At 37.5% G+C, this 23,028-nt stretch overlaps 1 protein-coding gene and 1 long non-coding RNA gene across 2 annotated transcripts; one reads left to right on the forward strand and one right to left on the reverse strand.

The window, feature by feature from the left end:
- Positions 1-7,816: 7,816 nt before the first annotated feature.
- LOC104100878 (serine/threonine-protein phosphatase 2A 65 kDa regulatory subunit A beta isoform) lies at positions 7,817-15,813 on the reverse strand. Its single transcript, XM_009608235.4, has 12 exons — positions 15,421-15,813; positions 14,469-14,715; positions 14,108-14,220; positions 13,011-13,090; positions 11,949-12,090; positions 11,770-11,850; positions 11,090-11,194; positions 10,225-10,407; positions 9,855-9,947; positions 8,569-8,708; positions 8,424-8,490; positions 7,817-8,269 (listed from the first exon to the last, which is right to left on the reverse strand). Exons 1-12 carry the CDS (start codon positions 15,811-15,813, stop codon positions 8,150-8,152), a joined length of 1,764 nt encoding a protein of 587 aa, XP_009606530.1. The 3' UTR covers positions 7,817-8,149.
- On the forward strand, positions 15,699-16,118 carry LOC138900603 (uncharacterized). Its single transcript, XR_011411722.1, has 2 exons — positions 15,699-15,827; positions 16,014-16,118. It is a non-coding gene; the product is annotated as an uncharacterized lncRNA (long non-coding RNA).
- The last annotated feature ends 6,910 nt before the right edge of the window (positions 16,119-23,028 follow it).

Here is a 23,028-nt window from a genome sequence, read left to right on the forward strand (position 1 = left end):
ATAGATGGGGGGAAACGGGGCTATAACTCTCAGAACGAACGACCGGGTTGTTACAGTTTATCAGCAGTTCATCCGGTGTTCCATGTGTCTATGCTCCGAAAATATCATGGTATTCCATCCCATGTGTTAGATTTCAGCTCTGTCAAGTTGGACAAGGATTTGACATACAAGGAGGAGCCGGTGGCAATTCTAGCCTGGCAAGTTCTCCAGTTAAGATCAAAGAGTTACCCTTCAGTTCGAGTGCAGTGGAGAGGTCAACCTATTGAGGCGGCTGCTTGGGAGTCCGAGTACGATATGCGGAGTAGATATTCCCACCTTTTTACCAGCCCAGGTACTCTTCTATGTCCGTTCGAGGACGAACGGTTGTTTTAGAGGTGGAGAATGTGATGACCCAAAAGGTCATCTTATGTTTTAGAACTCGAAACTGTGCTTTTAAGCCTTAAAAATCTCATTTTTACCCTTCTCACTTTGCGTGCGCTGTCCGGCAGGTTTTCAGAAAGCTTTTATGTTAGAAACTAATGAAAATAAGAATTTTTGCCTTAAAAGTTGATTTTAGTTTACTTCGGTCAACAATTTTGGTAAAGATGCTTGGATCCATGCTTTAATGGTCCCGGTAGGTCTGTATCGAATTATGGGACCTGGGCGTATGCCCGGAATCGAATTCGGAGGTCCCTATCTTGAGTTATGAATTTTTAATAAAAATTAAAAGTTTGGAAATTATTTATTTTTAAGAATTGATTGATATTTGGCATTGTTAGTATCGGGTCCTTATTTTGGTTCCAGAGCCCGGTTCAGGTTCGTTATGATATTTAAGACTTGTCTGTGAAATTTGGTGAGAAACAGAGTTGATTTGACGTGATTCGGACGTCCAGTTGAGAAAATAGAAATTTTAAAGTGTTCTTGAGAATTTCATTTGATTTGGTACTAAATTCATAGTTCTAGGTATTATTTGGCGATTTGATCACGCGAGCAAGTTCGTATGATATTTTTAGACTTGTGTGCATGTTTGGTTTGGAGCCCCGAGGGCTCGGGTGAGTTTCGAAAAGGTCACGGGATGTTTTGGACTTTTGAAATCTGGTATTTTGCTGCTGCAGGTGTTCTGGCATGTTCTTCTCCGCGTTCGCAAAGGTACTCTCGCGAACGCGAAGAGTAAACTGGGCAGCTGAAGAGTTTTTCTTCGCGAATGCGAAGTTGGTCGCGAACGCGAAGCGAAGGGGGCGTTACCCTTCACGAACGCGACAAGCCCATCGCGAACGCGTAGTGTTAGGCATTGGAGAGGGGGAGTCAGTCGTTCCTTCATCGCGAACGCGAGCAATGCCTCGCGAACGCGAAGGCTAGGGGGAGTGTTCATCGTCAACGCAAGCTGGGCCTCGCCAACGCGTAGGCTTGGCAGCCAGTACCCTTCGCGAACGCGACAGTGCTCTCGCGAACGCGATGAACACTGTCGCCCAGCACTTAACAGAATCCAAAAATGGGATTTTAGCCAAAAATTCATTTTTCTCAAAAACCAAACGGTGAGAGGCGATTTTCCAAGAGCCATTTCTTCTCCAAATTATTGATACGAGTAGTTCGGAGGTGAATTCCAAAGAAAAAGTTGTGATTGAGAATTAAGTGGTCTTCGGAGCAAGGTAAGTATCGTGTCTAACTTTGGCTTAAGGGAATAGGTATTGTGTGAGTATTTGCGACGTGTTTTGTTATTGAATACGATGTATAGTTGAGGTGACGAGCATCTATGCATTGTGATCAATTCATAGCATGCGTGTGAAATTCTATTCTTGCAAATTTATAATCTTAAATCTTGTTATCCATGCTTATTGTCGTTGTTGAAATATTGGGAGATTTGTATCCGGTTCCACCAAGGTTATAAAATTGTGAATATTGATTCGAGGTTGAGATATTAAATTGTGAAAGTAATCATTAATGAAATATTGACTTCTTTGTGAAACTTCTCCTTATCCGTTGTTATTGATTCTGTGAATTATGAGGAAGAGTGTAAAGCACGAAGGGTGACGCCGTGCATGATTTATTTATATTGTGAGGAAGAGTGTAAAGCACGAAGGGTGATGCCGTGCATGATTTATTTATATTGTGAGGAAGAGTGTAAAGCACGAAGGGTGATGTCGTGCATGAATTATTTATATTGTGAGGAAGAGAGTAAAGCACGAAGGGTGATGCCATGCATGAATTATTTATATTGTGAGGAAGAGAGTAAAAGCACAAAGGGTGATGCCGTGCGGTCTTATTTATTATTTGGTGAGGTTGAGAGTAAAAGCACGATGGGTGATGCCGTGCAGTTTTTCTTGCTGTTTTAATTGCTCTATTCGTTTAAGGATTTCTTGTTTAATTCTGTCTTTTCATTATTCTCACTCTTTCTGTTGTATTCCCCCACTATATGTTCCCCTCCCATTATTTATGCGTTATTTCTTTATTACTGCTGTTGCCACTAGCATGATTATACTGTTCAGGTTATATGTGGGTGTCTTGTCCTAGCCTCGTCACTACTTTGCCGAGGTTAGGCTCGACACTTACCAGTACATGGGGTCGGTTGTACTGATGCTGCTCTCTGCACTTTCTGTGCAGACATTGATACCAGTTCGGGTTGATCGATATTTTGTTATTGATCCGCTGTCTGAAGACTCAAGGTAGATCTGTCGGCGTTCACAAACCTTAAAATCCCCGCCTATCTCTTCTGTTCTACTGTTTCTTTCATTTAGATAGTTGTATTTCTTTCAGATTATTTTTTGTAGTAAATTCTAGAATGCTCGTGAATTGTGACTCCAGATCCGGGTGGTAGTAATTAATATAATTTTATGATATTCCGCACTTATTATATTTCATCTTAGTTAATTATTGTTAATTACTGAATGGAAATAAGAAATTGGTTAAGGATTCTCTAACGTTGGCTTGCCTAGTAAGTGAAATGTTAGGCGCCATCACGGTCTCGTTGGTGGAAAATTTCGGGTTGTGACACTCTTTCACCTTATTAATGAGCTTATACATAAACTCTTCTAAACTAACATTCTCCGCTTGAAGTGGTTGTCTTACTTTGCTTGCATTCAGTCATACTAAGGGTATTCATCCCAACCATACTCAGAATTGTACCTATATGAATCCTCATATCTGTACGGACTAGAGACAATATGAGAGTGTTCAAAAGATGAATCATAGGAAGAATACCTACCTGCTTGACAATCAACCCATAGATGATTTCCACAGCAATTAAAACACATAGTAGACCGCTGTCAATGTTCAGATGCTAACTCTTCAACCATTTTCTTAGGATGATTGTACTCCATCTTCACATCATTTAGAGTTCAATAACAAAAATATGCTCTTCAAGATTTCTTCAACTAAAAAATAAATCTTGAAGAGAAGTTAATCAAACAAACTAAAAATATAAGAAGAAAAAAAATTAAAAGTTAATTCCTGAATTAGCACTCCAAACTACTTCAAACACCATTGATTGCCAATTCCCGATAACGGCGTCAAAATTTGACGAGCGCAAAATACACACTTAAATTATGCTCGCTAGTCAAAGATAGTATAGTATAGTATAATTATCGTATCCATAGGGATTGGATTTAAGCAGTATTCTCATAGTTTGTAGCTAGATTTCTATATAGGAGGATCAACAGTTGAGGTTTATATAATTAATAATCTAAAATCTACATATATTGACTGATGACAATCGCAACAAAAGTAAGCAAGGGAGTTATAAATGGGGGAAAATATGGGTTGATAGGATAGGTGCAAGATAATTATTCAGGATCTAACTCTAGATAATTCACTTCTAATGTTCAAGTGAGTCTCTCGAATTCACTTAATTATCAGTACAATTATTTAGTATAAACTCCTCTCTCGATTAAGTCTCAACCTCACAATATAAATCAATTTAAGCTCAGTGAAGATATGCAAGAATTCGTAATGGATTGGTCTTTAGGAGAACCTCTTTTGATTATCCTCCTAACTAAGTTTAATATAGGATTCAACTAGTCTCTTTCGGTTACTTAGAAAAATCTATGAACTCAACTAACAATATAGTGCAAATATATCACAAGTTATGCCTCTTTAGATTACATGAACTAGTGAATATAGATGCAATAATTAAGTTTTCCAAAACGATTTTAAATACATAAAAATAGAGTTATAATCCACAAATAACCATCAATACACCAAATCCATCAAAACCCAAATGGAACTACTCCATAGACATGGAGAAGTTCTTCACAAATAAAATAAAAGTAGAGGAAAACATAAATATAATCCAAACTCGGATCTTGAGTGAGGAAGGAAGGATGAAATCCTTGTGCTATTGCTTCTCCCCCTTCTCCTTAGCTTCCCTAGGTCTAAGGTATGTCAAAAGTCCCAGAAATGGTATTTTTTCCGTGTATTTAACTACCCCCCTCCCCCCCCCCCCAATAACTTCGGACAAAAATACCTTTTTTTTTTAGAGGAAATAGGAAGATACTCTAAGAATTTTGCACTATCGCACCGCATGTCGTGCCGCACCATGCGGCGGGCTTGTGGACAATTCCAGAACACTTTGCGAATTATTTTCTGGGCATAAATTACACAGTTGTTGCACCCCATGCGGCACGACAGTGTATTTTTCGTAGAGTAATTCGTTTTTTCAGTTTTTGACATCCGGACTTAGTACTCGACCTCCGAACGTGATCCCGGTTTAATCCCTTGGGCTTCTACTTAGACTTCAAAGCTCCAATTAGCTCGAATTTGCTCTGCAACATCTAAATAACTCGAAATTACTCCTACACGATATAAAACACATAATAAGTGCAAAGCACTACTTATTAAAGCTCAACATAAGTAAAGTGCAGTGAATTAGAGTGCAATAAACGACTAAAATAAGGGATTATAGCCTACCATCATTTATTACCCAAAAGTCATTTTTCTTTCTTTTGTTAAGTAAAAGTCATTCAATTTTGTGTTCATTACCCAAAAATCACTTTTCTTTCTTTTGTTACACAAAAATCATTTTACTATGCTCTAGTTATCACAATAATCACTTTAGCTATATTTTACGAACCATTTACTTGAAAAGTCGATTATGCCCTTGACATTATAGATCCTCCCATTTATGCAACACCTTCTATATTATATGTTATATAATATACTTTTACCCAAGTATTTTACTTATAATTAAAATAACTTAATATTATTTTATTTATTATTTTATAAAATATTTGTACATTACATTTTTTTTCTTAACATTATTTTTCAAGATATATAAGTAGAATTATTAAATTTTTCAGTAACATTACCGTGAACACATTTCAAGTTCACGTTCTTAACCATACTTAATAAAATATTTTAAATAAAAATTGTAAAATCAAAGCTCACTGATTTGTCAGCCAAGCCATACTCATTAATCCAATAAATAAAATACTTACATTTAGCACAATGACACATCGGACTAATACTTTTAAATAAATAATATTAACAGATAAAGCTTTAAAAAACTTAATTAAACACAAATATCTTTGAAACTTTTTCTAAATTCTTATTAACTATAAAAAAAACTATCATTTGTTAAACAAAACTATTTTTCTTATTTCAAATAAATATTTAAAAATAATTTTTTTCATTATTTTTATATTTAAAATATCTTCATGTTTGAATATGATTAAACAAATTAAATGCCATAAAAAAATTAAATGTATGAATATATTATAAAAATAATAAATAAAATAATATAAAGTTATTTTAATTATAAGTAAAATACCTATGTAAAAATATATTATATAGTATATAGTATACATAAGGTGTTACATAAATGAAAGGATTTATAATGTTAAGGGCATAATAGACTTCTCAAGTAAAAGTAATATAAAATCTGGCCAATGTGACTTTTGTGATAAATAGAGCAAAGTAAAATGATTTTTTTGTAACAAAAGAAAGAAAAGTGACTTTTTATTAATGAACACAAAATTGAATGATTTTTACGTAATAAAAAGAAGAAAAATGACTTTTTAGGTAATAAATGATGGTAGGCTATAAACCCGTATTTTAGTCACTTATTGCACTCTAATTCAATGCACTTTACTTATGTTGAGCTTTAATAAGTAGTGCTTTAAAATCACTCGTAATCGTCACGTCATAACCCATATTGCAAAGATAAAAATAATCGCATTCAAATATATTAAGAGAAGATCTGAGGTGGGTGTGCTGCTTTCATTACGAGTTCGTCGGATTTAGTAATTTTTGCTTAAATCCATAAAATTACTAAATAAAAAGTACAAATAAATTTCAAACCCAAAAAATCAAAAGATTGCAGTTGAATTTCTAAACTCGAACCATAGTATCAAAATTCGCCCCAAAAGATTGAATAGACAAAGTTGAAACCACCAAATTGGTAGGTAGTACGAAATGCCTATGTTGTTCCTCAGATGCATTCGACTTCATATATTTCTTTACTACAAAGAAAAAGACAACACACCAAACAGCCTGGCAAGCAAATAGTATTCAATATACCTAACTGGTTTACCTTTCTTGTTCAAACTCTTTCACCCGCTTTATATATATATATATATATATTCCATTTAAAGTAATTTTTAAAGCTTTTGATGTTTACCTTTTATTATTGAAACCTACAAATTCACCAACTTTTGCATACTTCTTTTCCAATTCCTTTTCGTTGTAGAAATATTTGCAATATTTCATACTTCATTCTTAGCAAAGAAATAACTTCAAAATTCACTTCACAGCTTCACTTACTTAGATATTAGCCCCAGTATCCTTCTTAAACCAAAGAGGAAAAAAAGAAAAAAGTGTAAACCCATCATCCATGCTGAGTACGTGGTTTTACTGAAGCAATTTCTGAAACTAAATAGACACAACAATGGTCCATTTTGGCAGTACCAGATTACTTACCTAAAGAAGAAAGGGGAAAATAAGACCATTTACTCTCCAGTCTCCACCAAACAGTCGACTACTCTTTATACCAACCATAAGGTCCCCAAAATATGGTAATTTAATTTTTAAGCCAAAAAATATGACATAAATATTAGTAAGGGTGTGACTACGAATCAGTAAGGGAGAGATAGAGCATCTTCTAGAAATAAAGCAAGATGTTATTGTATTAAAGTATTGTGTTATTTTTCAAATAAAAAAAACACTGATTTTAGAGAATGTTACAAAAGACATTATGACAAGAGGGGTTGTTCTAGTAGTGAGCACACTCCACTTCCAATCAAGAGGTTGTGAGTTCGAGTCACCCCAAGATCAAGGTGGGTAGTTCTTGGAGGGAGGGAGCCGAGGGTCTATCGGAAACAGCCTCTCTACCTCAGGGTAGGGGTAAGTTCTGCATACACATTAACCTCCCCAGACCCCACGAGTGGGATTATACTGGGTGGTTGTTACAAAAGACATTATCATAAGACTAGTTTTCTCGTGCATACAGATAAGATACAAGTTATGCCGACCACTAATGACTAGTTAAGACTGCTGGTGTGATAGAATTATTTTTTACCGTCTGAAATATGATCAAATCTTTGGATAGGTCTATTTTCCTATCCATATAGAAGAGAATACAACATAATGAGATTATAACTGCACTTAAATCTCAAACAAGTTCAGATCTGACTTAATGAAACCTCATTCTTCATGTTTCTCCATGTAAATTCATCTCAAGCCAACAAAAACAAAATAAAAATAAAAAGTACTAAAAGTTCTCTATGTATTCTATTGGCATGAAAAGCTTAGATAGGGCCAAAAAACTACTAGAAAGCGTAATGCCTAACAAAAAGAGGGTGGCCGGAGGCACTGCTCAAACATAAGGGCTAAGAAATGCAAACGCTAATTTAAAGGCAAACAATCTGCTAGAATAACGCAGAAAACGTTGGAAGTTCAAACACCAAAAAAGTACACTAACAAAAACAAATACATGAGCTTAGCAGATCTAAATAGTGTAGAAGCAACTTTACATTTAAAAACACTCGGTCTTCATTAGTGTCACAGCATCTTGAATGTCAAATCCTACAAAAGAATTAGTAACAATATACGACTCCAAGCTCAACAGAATGCATTTTGCTTGCACATTTTCCCTTGTGTCTTCGTGTGAGAGCAAAATCCCAAGACTATCAAAGAGGGATTTGAGGAGAGATTTCTAGTACTCTCACCAAAGTTATATTCTCTAGCCTGACATCATGACGTTATCAATTGACTGAAGTGCTTGATTGGCATAAAAGCGAACATCAACATCAGGGTCTTCAGCTAGCTCTACTAAACTAGGGCGAATGGTTTTCTCCACCACCTAGACAATAGAAATTAACAGACAGTCAAATTGTAGGAAAACAATCGGTGAAGCTGTTGTTAACAACCAATCTTTGTAGAGTAGCTCACTCATTTTCCACAAGTAAAGCAACTATAAGCAACCAAGAAACAAGAAAGGAGGCGAGGGTTCTCACCGAGTGGTCAACAATAGGTATAAGGGATTGCAACACCTTTGCCACATTAAATTTAATGTTGGGCACTCTGGAATAAGATAAAACTTTCGATTAGATCAAGGACCTGAGGTACAAAACCATTTAAACGCTGGGAAAGCAAAATCACCTATCCTTTGTAGCAGTAATAACCACAGGCAGCAACTTGGAACAAGTTATCTCAGAGCCCATCACAGGTGCAAGCAATGAAATTGCTCTAAGAATAGTCATTCGATATAAATAATGTGGACTGGTAGTCATATCTAAGACCTGCAGAAATAAGACATTTTTCACAAAGAAAACAGAACAAAGTTGATATTCATTATGGCAAAAGCTGGAGCCTAGATACTCGGAGAGGCCATGGTGAACTATTGTCCTTACCTATTCTCAGCCTAAGAGGTAAAATTCCTAGCAGAAGGGAAAGAATGTGCACCCCTAAAATTCCTTTCCTGAAATCTTCAGTTTTCACCACTCAAAATAGCAGGAGAAAAATAGAAACTGCAACAAAGAATGTGCGCCCCTAATTCCTTTCCTGAAATCTTTAGTTTTCACCACTCAAAATAGCAGGAGAAAAATAGAAACTGCAACTCCCTTTGCGGAAAATCCAGTATTAAACCCTTAAAAACAACAGTTTCTGTTTTTTTCAATCTTTTCAAGAGTCGGTAGGGTGTTCATAAGTGGGAGTGGACGGGGAGCTACAAGTCAAGAAAGTGCTGAAGGAAATCAAGCTTAAATTAGACTGCAGCTCCCAGTGCAGAAGCAGCATTATTTTCTGTCTTCATCCTCAATATAGGGAAACAATGAAGAACTGCCAACTTGAGGAGGACTAATATGGATATGCTGACTAGCAGATTAGAAGAAATAACTCTGTTGTCATGTGTATAGTATAAAAGCCTGAATTTCCCAATATTCATTGGGATTGAAGATATCAAGACACCTACTTTGCACTTTAAAGATAATCAATTGCTGACCAAGTTATTTGACCAGCAAGAACAGCCATGGAAGAGCTAGGCCTTGAGAGTTCGGGAGGCAATGCAGATAGCTTGAATAACTTTATTGCAACTTTACTGTTTTAAGGGATTGAAGATAGCAATCAACCTACTTGGAACTTCAATACCAAGCGATATAAATAGTTGACCAGCTTGTGATCAACTAGATCCACCATGATAAAGCCAGGCCTCGAGATCGGGGGAGGGCATGCAAATTTTACAAAAATTTTGGCGCAAAGATGCATAAACTTCAAGCCTATCAATAGAGATCAATTCCACCCTTATGCCCCTACTACTGAGCCTTGGGTCCCGTCATCTTCATGTAGTAAGAGAAGATATATCTCATGACTCCCTGACTTAGTTTTGATTTTTAAAAAGATATCATGCAAGAGAATTAGCAATTCCAATTTGCAGACGTCAAGCAAACCTGAGGAATTATATGCTGCATTGCCCACTCTGGACCAAATTCCTCTGCAAGACGCTTTAAGTTATTAGCAGCAGCATCTCTGATTGAATAAACCTGCATCACAGAATCAGCAAGGAAGACATCAGAGGCAGAAATATTATCCCATCAACTGATTGGTAAAAGCAATTGCCTTCTCCCATTCATCTATGGATAACAGAAAAAACGTAAGGTAATTATCATGGAAGAGTTGGTGGTAATTCCACTCTGGGAAACACCCCGACTCATTTTCACTTGAAATAAGAGAGATGGGTGAGAGATAAATACAACCACCAAGATCAAAGGTTTGTTCTTTCTATAGGAATATCTAACAGCCAGGTTATCGCATACCAACCTTGTCCTGTAACCATTGCATACAAAGAGCACCAAGCTTATCATCAAAAAATCCTATGCCCAATTGACTTGCCAACAGGGGTATGTATTCTATTATTGCAAGACGGACTCGCCAATGCCTGTCCTCTGCCAGCTCAACAATAGCTGGTAATAGAGATTGGGATAATAAATCAATCCCAATCACCTGTGACATTTAGAAAATTAAGAGTTAGAGAAGAAATACACTAAACTAAATAATAATAATAACAACAACAACACTAATTATGCATAAATCCAAGAGTTGCAAAGCGCAAGGAACCAATGCAAAGTGTAGGCAGCTAAAAGACAATGACTAAACAAAGAGAAGCTTGATATCGAACTTCACGAAATAGAACAGAAATTTAAGAAAAAACTGAAATTACATAAAACAGAATCTAAACAATCTTCATGATCTTAAAATATTCCCGTAAAAGGAGTAATTGCCTTTCACTCAAGTTTCCTGTGCAACAATTTCTTGCAAACACAAATCTAGAGCAAGTGGGGAACATGATATTAAAGCACATCTCATCCACAACTCCAGCATGAATGATTCCTAACTAGCTAGGTCTACAGCTTTTATCAATACCAAAGATGAAGTTGCTGAGCATATATATTCCACTACGCAAAGAAGAAAATAAATCGTATGGAACAAAAAAAAATTGGCATACCAGATAGTGTTCAGGATGTTAGAGGACGTTGATTGCCTTCTTTATTTTAGGAGTTCATGCATCACTAAAATACACATCACAACATATAACATACCAATTTCCAAAATCATGCAGCAAACAGTTTACTAGTCTCATAATAAATTGCAGACCATAAGAAAAATGTGTGCAGCATTAACCAACCTGATTGACTTGATCAAGCTTGCTAATGATGTTCAAGCGCACATCAGGAAACTCGTCCTTCAGAAGGGAAAGAAATATTGGAAGAAGATGTTCAATGGTTGCATCCTGCATAAGATGCACGAACAGAAGTCAAGGGTCTAGGGTGTGATTCAGATGGATCAAGAGAAGTCCAGGTCTGTTGTGGAAAGTTATTTCATAGGCAAATCTTTAATGCTTCAATCAAACACGGATGTAAATTGCATGATATGAAAAAATTTCCTCCACTAGCTTCAGGGTTAGGTTGACTCCTTGCTAGTTCATCAACTAACACAATATGATCTGCAACTAGAATGCATCATGAAACCCAATCCTGTATACTATTGATGAAATCATTCATAACTAGGATAAACAAGTATGGGCCAAGGCAGATTGGCAAGCTTGTGTACCTCCAACCAATTAGTAGTCATTGAAGCATTAAAGTTTTTTATTACTATTCTACGGTTTCTCCAAAAATTGAGGATTATTAAAGAATTCACAAACCACAATTTGTACACAGTTCAAAAACTTAATGCTAAGTTGTTCCCCATAGCATTCATATATGAGAGATATCACAGTAAATTCCAGACCTTTCAAACAAAGCAACTACCATAAGTAAACACAAAGATCAATAGTTTCCTCATCCAGAAGCTAATACACCTCACCTTTCCCAAAACAGGAGCCATCCCCATTATAACAGAAGCCAAAGCAGATCTGACATGCTGTGAAGAGTCTGATGATAATTCCTACAACATTTTATCAAACCCAAATACATAATTAGAGGATCAATAGGAACCCAAAATGAAAAATGAAGCTCCTAACAGGAAATCTGTCGAGCATATACCTTCACACAGGGAAGAATATGCTGAATAGCTAGCTCGGGACTAAGAATCCGACAGAATTTGGTGACTTTTCCTGCAGCAGCTATGCGAACTTCAGCTTCATTATCTCGAAGCAAACGGACATAGGCAGGCACCAAATCCGTCCTAAATCATGGTCAGACAAAATCAGCCATCTGACAGCAAATATTTCTAATTCTCAGAAACAAAAGGTTTGTTGAAAGAGAGCATGATGAATCGGCAGAAACATAGATAAGTATGAACAGCACATTCCTCAATGATTAAACCCTTATGACTCAACAACCATCGTAATGAATAGCAGCTTTAGGGACTAAAGTATACTGCATGTTTTAAAATTAATTCTTTTACACTAATACAGTGATGATACATTAGAAAAATCCTTGGTCAAAACAAAATGCGTACATTCCTAAACTACCACAAACTTATTTCATGGAGCTCCTCAGTCAATTGCCCTTCCCATTATTCATCAACAAAATGCTATCAAAGAGGCTAGCAAGAAAGTCTTTAAAAGGAGCCTTCAGGACAAGAATGTTCTTGTTATACCCACTAGACCAAAAAAACTCGGCAAGCAGTTTGTACCTCAACTACTACTTTCTTTTTCTTTTCTATTTCTTTTGGTGGGGTGAGGGGTCCACATTCCCCATAGAGAGCTTGTCAACCAAGTTAGGAGCCAAAGTTTTGAGTTATGACAACAAGACTAAATGTGACTCATAATGCTATAGAAGCAACTCAAAATGAGTCAGCAATAACAAATCACTTCATTCCACCAAATCCACTTCAGAGAAGGACAATTAGGTCAACAAGTAGTGCATAATGGACATATGAAAGTATTTGTCAACCCAAGTATGTGGAAACTGGAAAGTTCAATATATCAGTTAAAGCTTTGAATTACACTGCCAACAATAAAATTCCCCAATTTAAAGATTTAAAATTAATTAAAAACAACCAAAAAATGATAAGAATTATAGTATAATAGAATGGACTCCATAGATAGACATCATATGGGTAAAATATTCAGAGCATCACATGTATAAGTTGAGAAATACCTAGTGGGCTCAGGCCCTACAGCTTCACATAGTTCATACAACTGGTTAGCAACCATGTATCGCACGCGCCAAGACTTGTCCTGGTTATTAGAAGGAAAAAACATGCACATATAAACAAATGTAATTTTCTTCCAAAGTAGGTCATTTCTTCAAGACAGAGGATAATAGTAGTATGTTATATTTTCAGAAGACTTTAATAATAAAAACCTACTGTAAGTTTTTTATCAAGGCTAAACCAATATAGTGAATCACGAAAAGGTTTAATCCTTCAGTTTTAGTCCTATTTTACCTATATTTTACTCCTATAGCTACTGTAATTTCCGCTAGCAAGTGTAGCAAAGTGCACCAGCGCACAAGAGATTTCGAAATCATATCTTGACAAGTGTTACTATGTTAAGACGTGTTTGTACCCTTTCATAATGCAAACCAAGTGAAAATGGCTAAGAACTGTAATAATGATCCATCATAACATCTATCCTGTAAAGCTTATTTTGGATTAGCTTCACTTTAACTTGACAAAGTGCCTTTCCACCAACCAAGCAATATAGGCTTCATCCTTATCAAAAAAAAAAAAAAGCAATATAGGCTTCACCTAAACATGCCTACTCAAGTCGTTCGTCCATGTTCCTTTTCTCATTCCCCTACTCTGCCAGTTTATGAAGTAGAGTAGGCAATCCTCTAAAATATAATTATGATCCTCATCATATTTCAGACAACTTCACGTACTCTCACCCTATTCTACTTATCTAACAGCTTCAAATGAAGAGGGGGTAGGATTTGAATACAAGGTTCGTTTCCATATCACATATATTGGGACATTCAGAAAACTTAAGGGCCATACATTGGGACATTCAGAAAACTTAAGGGCCATACCTCTGCATGAGAAACAATCACTCAAGATCAAATGGAAAGCCAAGGGATATTTTTTTTAAGACGAAAGATGATAACTATTAGAAAATTAAGTTGCTAATGTTTCACTGTAGCTCAATCAACAGAATTTGATAAAAATAATAACAAAAGAAAAGAAATGAACACAAGAATCTAAAGCAAGATGCAATATTTATCTAAAGAGTACCAGAAAGAAGTTGACAGAATACCTGAGAGAAGTTGACAATGACAGGCAGGATATGTGCCACACAATCCTGTGGTTCCAACAGCTTGCCAAGTGCAGCACAGCCCTCAACAGCTAATAAGCGTACAGAATCCTGATCTGAAAACAAAAGACATTAGATAAACGAACAAACAATTCATTCAAGTCTAAAATGCATACTAAAAAACTTTCAGATTTAACCAATAAAGAAACCATTTTATTGCCATAAGCAATGGGCTATAAGAAATAAAACTAACTTGAAAAGCAACGGCTCTATGACGTAACACTAATTTAAAAAGCATTGGAAGGGAGAAATTTAGATCGACTCTCTATAGTCATAAGTTGCAAAATATTAGTAGATCTATTACCATCCTGTGTAAGATCATCAAATATTGACATGATATCACTCTTGAGGTAAGCAGATTCAACGGTAGCAGCAAACTTCCCCAAGTTTGTCGCAGCCGACCTTCGCACCATAGGCATGTCGTCTTGACACAATTGACTGTAAATCGACCGAAGTTCTGCCTTCAACATCTCTGGGGCACTTGAGTAAGCAATATGAAAGAGTCCACAAGCTGAAACCCTAGCAGTGAACCATTCACCGGCTGCAAGCCTCTAGTGATTGGAAAGAAACGAAGACATAAACAAAAGTAGCATAAACATTTTAAGAAATCACAAACCATGATGTTAAGTACTCCCTGTCACAATTTACTGGGCACATAGTTTGAGAAAGAAAGACTTTTGAAATTTGTTGTCTAAAACAAGCCCTAGATATTTGTGTGGCTACAAATTATCTCATTAGGCTTAAAATAGGAAGTTTAAAAGTTACAGTAATTCTGGTCATCAAAAACAATTATACATTATTTCTTAATATAGAAAGTTGTCATTCTTCTTGGAAGAGACTAAAAAGGAAATACCATCAAATAACTGGGACTGAGGGAGTAAAAGACAGCATATATATATATATATATATATATATATATATATATATATATATATATATATATATATATAAAAAACCCATGTTCAGAGTTTCACACATTGGAATTATATTAGTGATTGCAAGTAAAAGGTATTTGTATGTTAGTGCAGCATATTCCATTTTTTCCATAATGAATAATGAGTTTAAGTTACCATAAGGTCACGTAAAATATAATTGCAGGTAACTCTATCCAATAAGCATTAATCTATAACCTAAAATAGATGGTAAATAACCAGATATAAAAGGATGATGTTTAAAAAAAATTACAATGCGAGCGCATATAACTTAAATCAATGAATAAATATGAAGCAAACAATAAGTAATAATCGTAGCCAAACCTTCACGAGAGGGACAAACCAATCAACCAAATCACTCTCCCTCATCTGAGATCCAATTCTACACAACGATTCCACCGCCTTATCCCTCACACAAGTCTCCTCAACAGTACAAAGCGTCTCCAAAGGCGGGAGCAAGACATGAGCATGCTCTACACCTCCAACATAAGGAATAAACACACCAAGCTCTTCAGCCATTGCCAATAACACCTCATCATCATCATCATTGTTTTCACTCAAAAAGGGGATCAATTCCTTTCGAGTTCTTTCCTCACCGAGTGCACGTGCAATAGTCGATAACCTCCTAATTGAATTCAACCTCAATTGTATATCGTCGTTCTTAAGTTCGTCTATTAACACGGCTATTGGGTACAATGGCTCATCTACCATTGCCATTCTCTCGAGTTTTTGTTACGGCTGCAAATAGATCCAAAAAAAACTCATAAATTTATCTAAAACACACAGATCTAAAAAAATAAACAAATATTAAAATCTCTAACTCTTAGATCTGAAGAAAAATTGAAACTTTGAAGCATACTTTTTCTGTTTATTAAGGAAGATGATAACAAAATGGACGGAGAGGCGGAGGAAGAGAGAGTTACCGGTAAAAATGAGCTGCCGCCTGTTGACTGAGATTCGACGGTTGGATTTCGTCGAAATCTAGAGAGAGAGAGAGAGAGAGAGAGGGAGGGAGGGTGAAAGGGAGATATTTGGTTATTGATGAAATGAGAATGTAGTGTTTGGATGGGTTTGTTTATTTTAGGCCCAAGAAGATACCTCGGGCTATGGCTATGGGCGAAGTGCATAAATAGCCATTTAAGTAATAGCCAATATTAACAAAGTTTTTAAACTTTAGCCATCTCATAATCAACTTGATTACTTCAGAAATGCGGGTCTAAAGTTTTTATATTGGGAAAAAGGCCAAATATACCTCTCTACTTTCGGATATTGTCTACATTTAACCTCTGTTATACCATCCGGCTAAATTTACCCTTACCATCAGCAAACCTTTAAAAATTACCCCTCATACCGTCAAGTGACCCAGAATCTCTCAAATTATTTTAATTAAGTCACCTATTATTCTTCTTGATCCACTATTTTCAAAATAATTGGCATTTACCTATTTTCTTAATTGAAAAAAAAATAAGAGAAAGAAATATTAAAATAATACAATTGTTAGTAAACAAAGTATAGTAAATTGAAAAATCTAAATTAGGTAGCTTGTCTAAATTCTAAAAGTATTTACAACATCCCAACTTTAATAAATTCATTGCACCAAAAGTATGGAGACTTTGCAAGTATTAGTGATAGAAGTTGAAATTCCTTGGAAACTTTACATTGTCGAATTCAACTTTGCTTTAATCAAATGCATATGCATTGTGATCTCTTAAGTTACTCGATATAACTCTATACTAACTAGACAATAACAAAATATATTCGAATACACATGTAATGATGATCGGCTGCATATAATACACAATAAATTAAATGGACCCACTGAATTCTATGATTTTATGTGGTTAAAAAATAAATAAAATTTTAAACCAATTCCAAACCCATCATCACAAGAAGAGAAGTGGGTGCATTGGTAATTAAAAATATTGATGAATAATTTGTATAGTTTAGTACCTTTATTATTCACATCAATAGCAATCTCTGAAAATATTAGAGCAAAAAGAACAACAAATGATTTAAATAAAAGGAAATTGAGAAAATTTGGATTACTTAACAGATTAAGGGATAATTTTTAAAAGTTTACTGATGGTATGGGTAAATTTGACCGGATAGTATAACATTAGGGGTAAATTTGGCCGGATAGTACAAAAAAAGTTAAATATAAATAATATCCGAAAGCAAAGGGATATATTTGGCTCTTTTCCATTTTATATTTGGCAGAACCCAACTCCTATGTCTAAATTTGAATATTAACTTTTAGAACTCCAAACCTTCAGTTATGGAACTAGATTTTGACAGAGCCAACTTTAGACTCAAAGGTTATCAGAAAAATAGAAGAAGAGGAAGCGTACAACAACATAAGGAGGTGGCATGTCTATGTCAATGGCACGAGGTTGGTTGTAGGCTTGTAGCATATCATTATGGTCCGAGGTCGATCGTGGCATACCTATGCCAATGGTACGAGGTCGGTCGCGGCAGGCCACTATGACACGGGGTAGGCCGTGGCATGCCTATATCAATGGCACGAGATAATTGTAATGCCAAGCAAAGAGCATGGATGGATCTAGTGCAATAATAAGTATGGGTTCGCGTGAATCTAATAACTTTTGCCTATATCTTATTTTTGTATAAAAAGTTCATTGGTTTTATAAAAATATTTAGTTTTGAACCTGGAATTCATTAGTGTGATTGTTATTCTATATTCTTTTGAGATCCTATAGGAACTCATAAGCTTATAATCATAAATTTGCAAAATATGGAAGCACCATCCACAAAATGAAAAGGTTTAAAAACAACAATTTGAGGAGAATAAATGATACTAGTAGACTAAATGAGTGTTCAATTCCAATCTATAATTAACCCCAAGAAATATATACAAGCTAGAAATGAACCACATCTCTACGAGCACCACCTGCAAAGCATTTGTCATGGTTTCTTCCTTGTTAATGGTCTCATTAGTGGCAATTGATTGATCACATTGCAAGATAAATGTAGAAACTAATAAAAGTTACAAGTTACAACTATATAGCATTACATATATTATAAAGAAACTAAAGGCTTTTTATCGAGTAGACTCAAATGATAACTGGTATCAAGTTTACTCCATTATATTGACTTCAGCTCATTTAAAGCAAGATTCAACTTCTGCCAAAACTTAATACAAGAAATATAATTGTGTACGGTCAAAATCAATTCTCAGTCATGAAGTCTGGTCTAGACGATGACGTCTCGATCGAAGGGTATCTACATGACAAGCTCGGACGAATTCCGGAGTAGGGGCGTCGAGTTTCGAGCTATAAAACCGATCGACGGCAAAACTCGGTATCATTATCGAGCCCGTATCCGAATCAAACTACGAGGCAACACCGACTGACACAGGCCCCGAATATTGATGCCCCAAGGTAGAATCGAGCTCGAACCAATACCGGGGGGTCGATCTAACACCGAGCTCGAGCCGGTGCCAAGCTCGCAGACAAATGTCGTTACAACCGCACCAAGGGAGAGAATCTTGGCAGGAATCAAGGAAGAGACAAACCATCATGGGTCCTCCACTATATGCATTATTTTATTATGTTGTTATACATAAAGTAATGACCCTCTATTATAAAAAGGGACATAGACTGCAATAGACTCATCTCCCAAACATACATTGAGATTTCATGGTGCTCATTTAGCCTTTATGTTCATTATTCCCACTTTATAGCAAAAATACTTGTATTGTCATTCTTGTATCATAGGAATTTGCGTATCCTTAGAACCATACCTAAATTTAACATTATTTGATTTTTTGGGTAAACAGTTTGGCGCCCACTATGGGGCTAAGGGTAACAGTGATTGTTTGATATAAATCTACAGTACACTCCAGCTTACAACCTCAAATCAGCAATGGCTCTATCTATCGACCTCGAAGTCGGCCTTCAAGATGAAACCAACAACTTAGCGCCCGGGGCCGGAAGGCTACCTGACGACGGCAACGAGGCTCGAATCGAAGAACCCGAAATTTGAGCCAAAGTACCATTGGATATCAATTCACAAATAGCTCTAGAAGCGAATCAGCGTTCTAAACCGGAAAGAAGCGTTTAGGGATGTGCTCGACCCACAACCCGAGACACCCACAGCACGGGGGAAATCGGGGTCAGCTTGCGTATGATTTTCGAAATGCTACAAGCCCAACAAGCAGCGATAGCTTAGTTGCAGAGCCAAACTCATATGCAAAGCAGGCCGAACTTCAATCCACTTCTTCGAGAAGTCACCCCCAGAACGGAGCCCGCCGTAGTGAAATCAAACAAGCAAGAATTAGGGACCGCTCCTGAAATTGCTAAGTTACTCAAGGAACTAACAAAACGAGTCGAAACCAACGACAAAAAAGGTAGAAACATATAATGCTAGGGTCGATCAAATCCCGAGGGCTCCGCCGATGATAAAAGGGCTTGATTCGAAAAAATTCATACAAAAGCCTTTTCCCTCGAGCGTGGCCCCAAAACCAATTCCCAAAAAATTCCGTATGCCCGAAATTCCCAAATATAAATGTACAACTGATCCTAATGAACATGTCACATCCTACACATGTGCCATCAAAGGTAACGATTTGGAGGACGATGAGATCGAATCCGTGTTGTTTAAAAAGTTCGGAGAGACCCTCGCAAAGGGAACAATGATCTGGTACCACAATTTTCCGCCAAATTCCATTGATTCTTTTGCCATGTTAGCAAATTTGTTCGTAAAAGCACATGCTGGTGCCATAAAGACCGCAACAAGGAAATCAGACCTCTTCAAAGTAAAACAAAGGGGTAACGAAATGCTGAGGGAATTCGTATCCCGATTCCAAATGGAACGTATGGATTTGCCACTGGTCACAGACGATTGGGCCGTACAAGCTTTCACCCAAGGGTTTAACGGGTTAAGTTCGACAGCATCACGTCGGCTGAAACAAAATTTGATCGAGTACCTGGCAATAACCTGGGCAAATGTACACAACCGATACCAATCAAAAATCAGGGTCGAAGATGATCAATTGGGAGCTCCGTATGGACCCGCGCATTAGAACCACACAACCACTAAAAATCAGAGGGAAATCAACAAAGAACAAAGATCGAACAGAGACCGATACCAACCATACATCACAGATCGGATGGACAACGGTTCAGCACGTGATTTGGTTCGGAAAAACCGAAGGACTGATCGGGGGCAAATTTCTCGGGGACTTTTGAGCAAGAGCGGCTTTGATAAATATGCTGATCCTATAGAAGTTCCTCGATTATCGGAATATAACTTCAGCATTGATACATCCGCCATCGTATCGGCCATCGGACGCATCAAAGACACCAGGTGGCCTCGACCCATGCAGACTGATCCTGCCCAAAGGAATCCCAATCAAATGTGCGAATATCATGGCACCCATGGCCACAAAATGGAAGATTACAGGCAATTAAGAGAGGAAGTAGCACGCTTATTTAGCAAAGGACACCTTCGAGAATTTCTGAGTGATAGGGCGAAGAACCATTTTAAGAACAAGGACTTCGGCAAGCAAAATGAACTAGAAGAACCGCAACACGTCATTCACATGATCATCGGCGGCGCCGATGCCCCTCAGGGACCGATGCTTAAACGCACTAAAACATCGATTGTGAGGGAAAAACAATCTCGAACTCAAGATTCCCCATAATGATGCACTGGTAATATCCGTACTCATGAATAAAACTAAGATTAAGCGTGTGTTAATTGATCCAGGTAGCTCGGCCAATATCATCTGATCGAGGGTCGTAGAACAGCTCGGCCTGCAAGATCAGGCCATACCCGCAACTCTTTTTCTAAACGGATTCAATATGGCATGTGAAACCACCAAAGACGAGATTACCCTACCGATAAACGTGGCCGAAACCATCCAGGAGACAAAGTTTCACGAGATCGAAGGCGATATGAGATATAACGCCCTTTTCGGAAGGCCGTGGATCCACAACATGAGAGTCGTACCCTCAACCCTACATCGGGTCCTCAAATTCCCAACATCGAGAGGTGTCAAAATAGTGTACGGAGAACAACAGACTGCAAAGAAAATGTACTCCGTCGAAGAAGCAAAATCAATATCCTCGTCTTCGCCGATAAAAGGATCAGGTTCAGAAGGAGATGATGATCGATGGATCCCTCGATCCTTCAAAACCCCCGATGATTCCAATGCCACCAAATCAACAATTGAGGAACTGGAGCAAATCATACTGATCGAACACTGGCCCGAGCGAAAGGTATACCTGGGAACGGGTTTGAGCCCCGAACTCAGGAAGAAACTCATTCGATTTCTTATCGATAATATCGACTGTTTTGCCTGGTCCCATCTAGATATAACAAGGATCCCACCGGACATAACGATGCACCAGCTAAGCTTGGACCCTATGTTCAGACCGATGAAGCAAAAAAGAAGACCCTAGTCCGAGGGAAAGCACGCATTCATAAAGGACGAGGTAACCAAACTTCTCAAGATAGGGTCCATTCGGGGGGTAAAATACCCCGAATAGTTAGCCAATGTGGTTGTAGTGCCTAAAAAGGGGAACAAACTTAAAATGTGTGTGGACTATAAAGATTTAAACAAAGCATGCCCCAAAGATTCCTTTCCACTGCCCAACATCGATCGCATGATCGATGCCACGGCCGTCCACAAGATCCTCACCTTTCTCGATGCCTATTCCGGGTATAATCAAATTCAGATGAACCCGGACGACCGGGAAAAGACTTCATTTGTGACCCAATATGGAACATATTGTTATAATGCAATGCCCTTCGGGCTAAAAAAATGCAGGAGCTACTTATCAACGCCTAGTAAATAAAATGTTCGAAGAACAAATAGGTAAATCAATGGAAGTCTATATTGATGACATGCTAGTTAAGTCCCTGCGCGCAGAGGTCCATTTGGCCCATTTGCAGGAAACGTTCGAGATTCTGAGGAAATACAACATGAAGCTCAACCCCGAAAAATGTGCTTTCGGGGTCGGTTCGGGCAAGTTCCTCGGCTTCATAGTGTCAAATCGGGGAATCGAGATTAACCCCGACAAAATCAAGGCCATCGAAGACATTACCATCGTGGACAGCGTGAAAGCTGTACCAAGGTTAACGGGAAGAATTACAGCCTTAGGCCGGTTCATTTCAAGATCATCAGATCGAAATCACAATTTTTTCTCCCTACTCAAAAAGAAGAACGACTTTGCCTGGACACCAGAATGCCAACAAGCGTTACAGGAATTGAAACGATATCTATCGAGCTCACCACTACTTCACACTCCAAAAATCGGCGAAAAACTGTACTTATACTTGGCGGTATCGGAAGTCGCCGTAAGCAGTGTCCTAGTTCGAAAGGAGCGAGGTACGTAATTTCCCGTTTATTACGTAAGTCGGACCTTAGGAGAAACGAAAACTAGGTATCCGCACTTAGAAAAATTGGCACTTGTGCTAGTAAGCGCCTCCAGAAAGTTAAGGTCGTACCTTCAATGTCACCCCATAAGCGTATTAACCACCTGCCCACTCTGTAATATTTTACATAGGCCCGACCTATCAAGCCGATTGGCCAAATGGGCCATCGAACTCAGTGGGTGCGAAATCGAATATCAACCCCGTACGGCCATCAAGTCTCAAATTTTAGCAGACTTCGTGGCCGACTTCACGCCAACCCTCGTACCCGAAATCGAAAAAGAACTCATTTTGAAATCAGGTATATCATCAGGGTTATGGACCCTTTTTATCGACTATACCAATTACATCCCCCGGGAAGTGCACGAGGGCACTTGTGGGAATCACTCAGGTGCCGACACATTAGTTCAAAAAGTGATTAGAGCGGGGTACTATTGGATCGATATGAGCAAAGATGCGAAAGAATTTGTTCGTAAATGTGATAAATGTCAAAGGTTTGCGCCAATGATCCATCAACCCGGAGATCAACTTCACTCG

Source organism: Nicotiana tomentosiformis, chromosome 10 (assembly GCF_000390325.3).
Source record: "Nicotiana tomentosiformis chromosome 10, ASM39032v3, whole genome shotgun sequence".
In the NCBI taxonomy this organism is placed as follows: domain Eukaryota; kingdom Viridiplantae; phylum Streptophyta; class Magnoliopsida; order Solanales; family Solanaceae; genus Nicotiana; species Nicotiana tomentosiformis.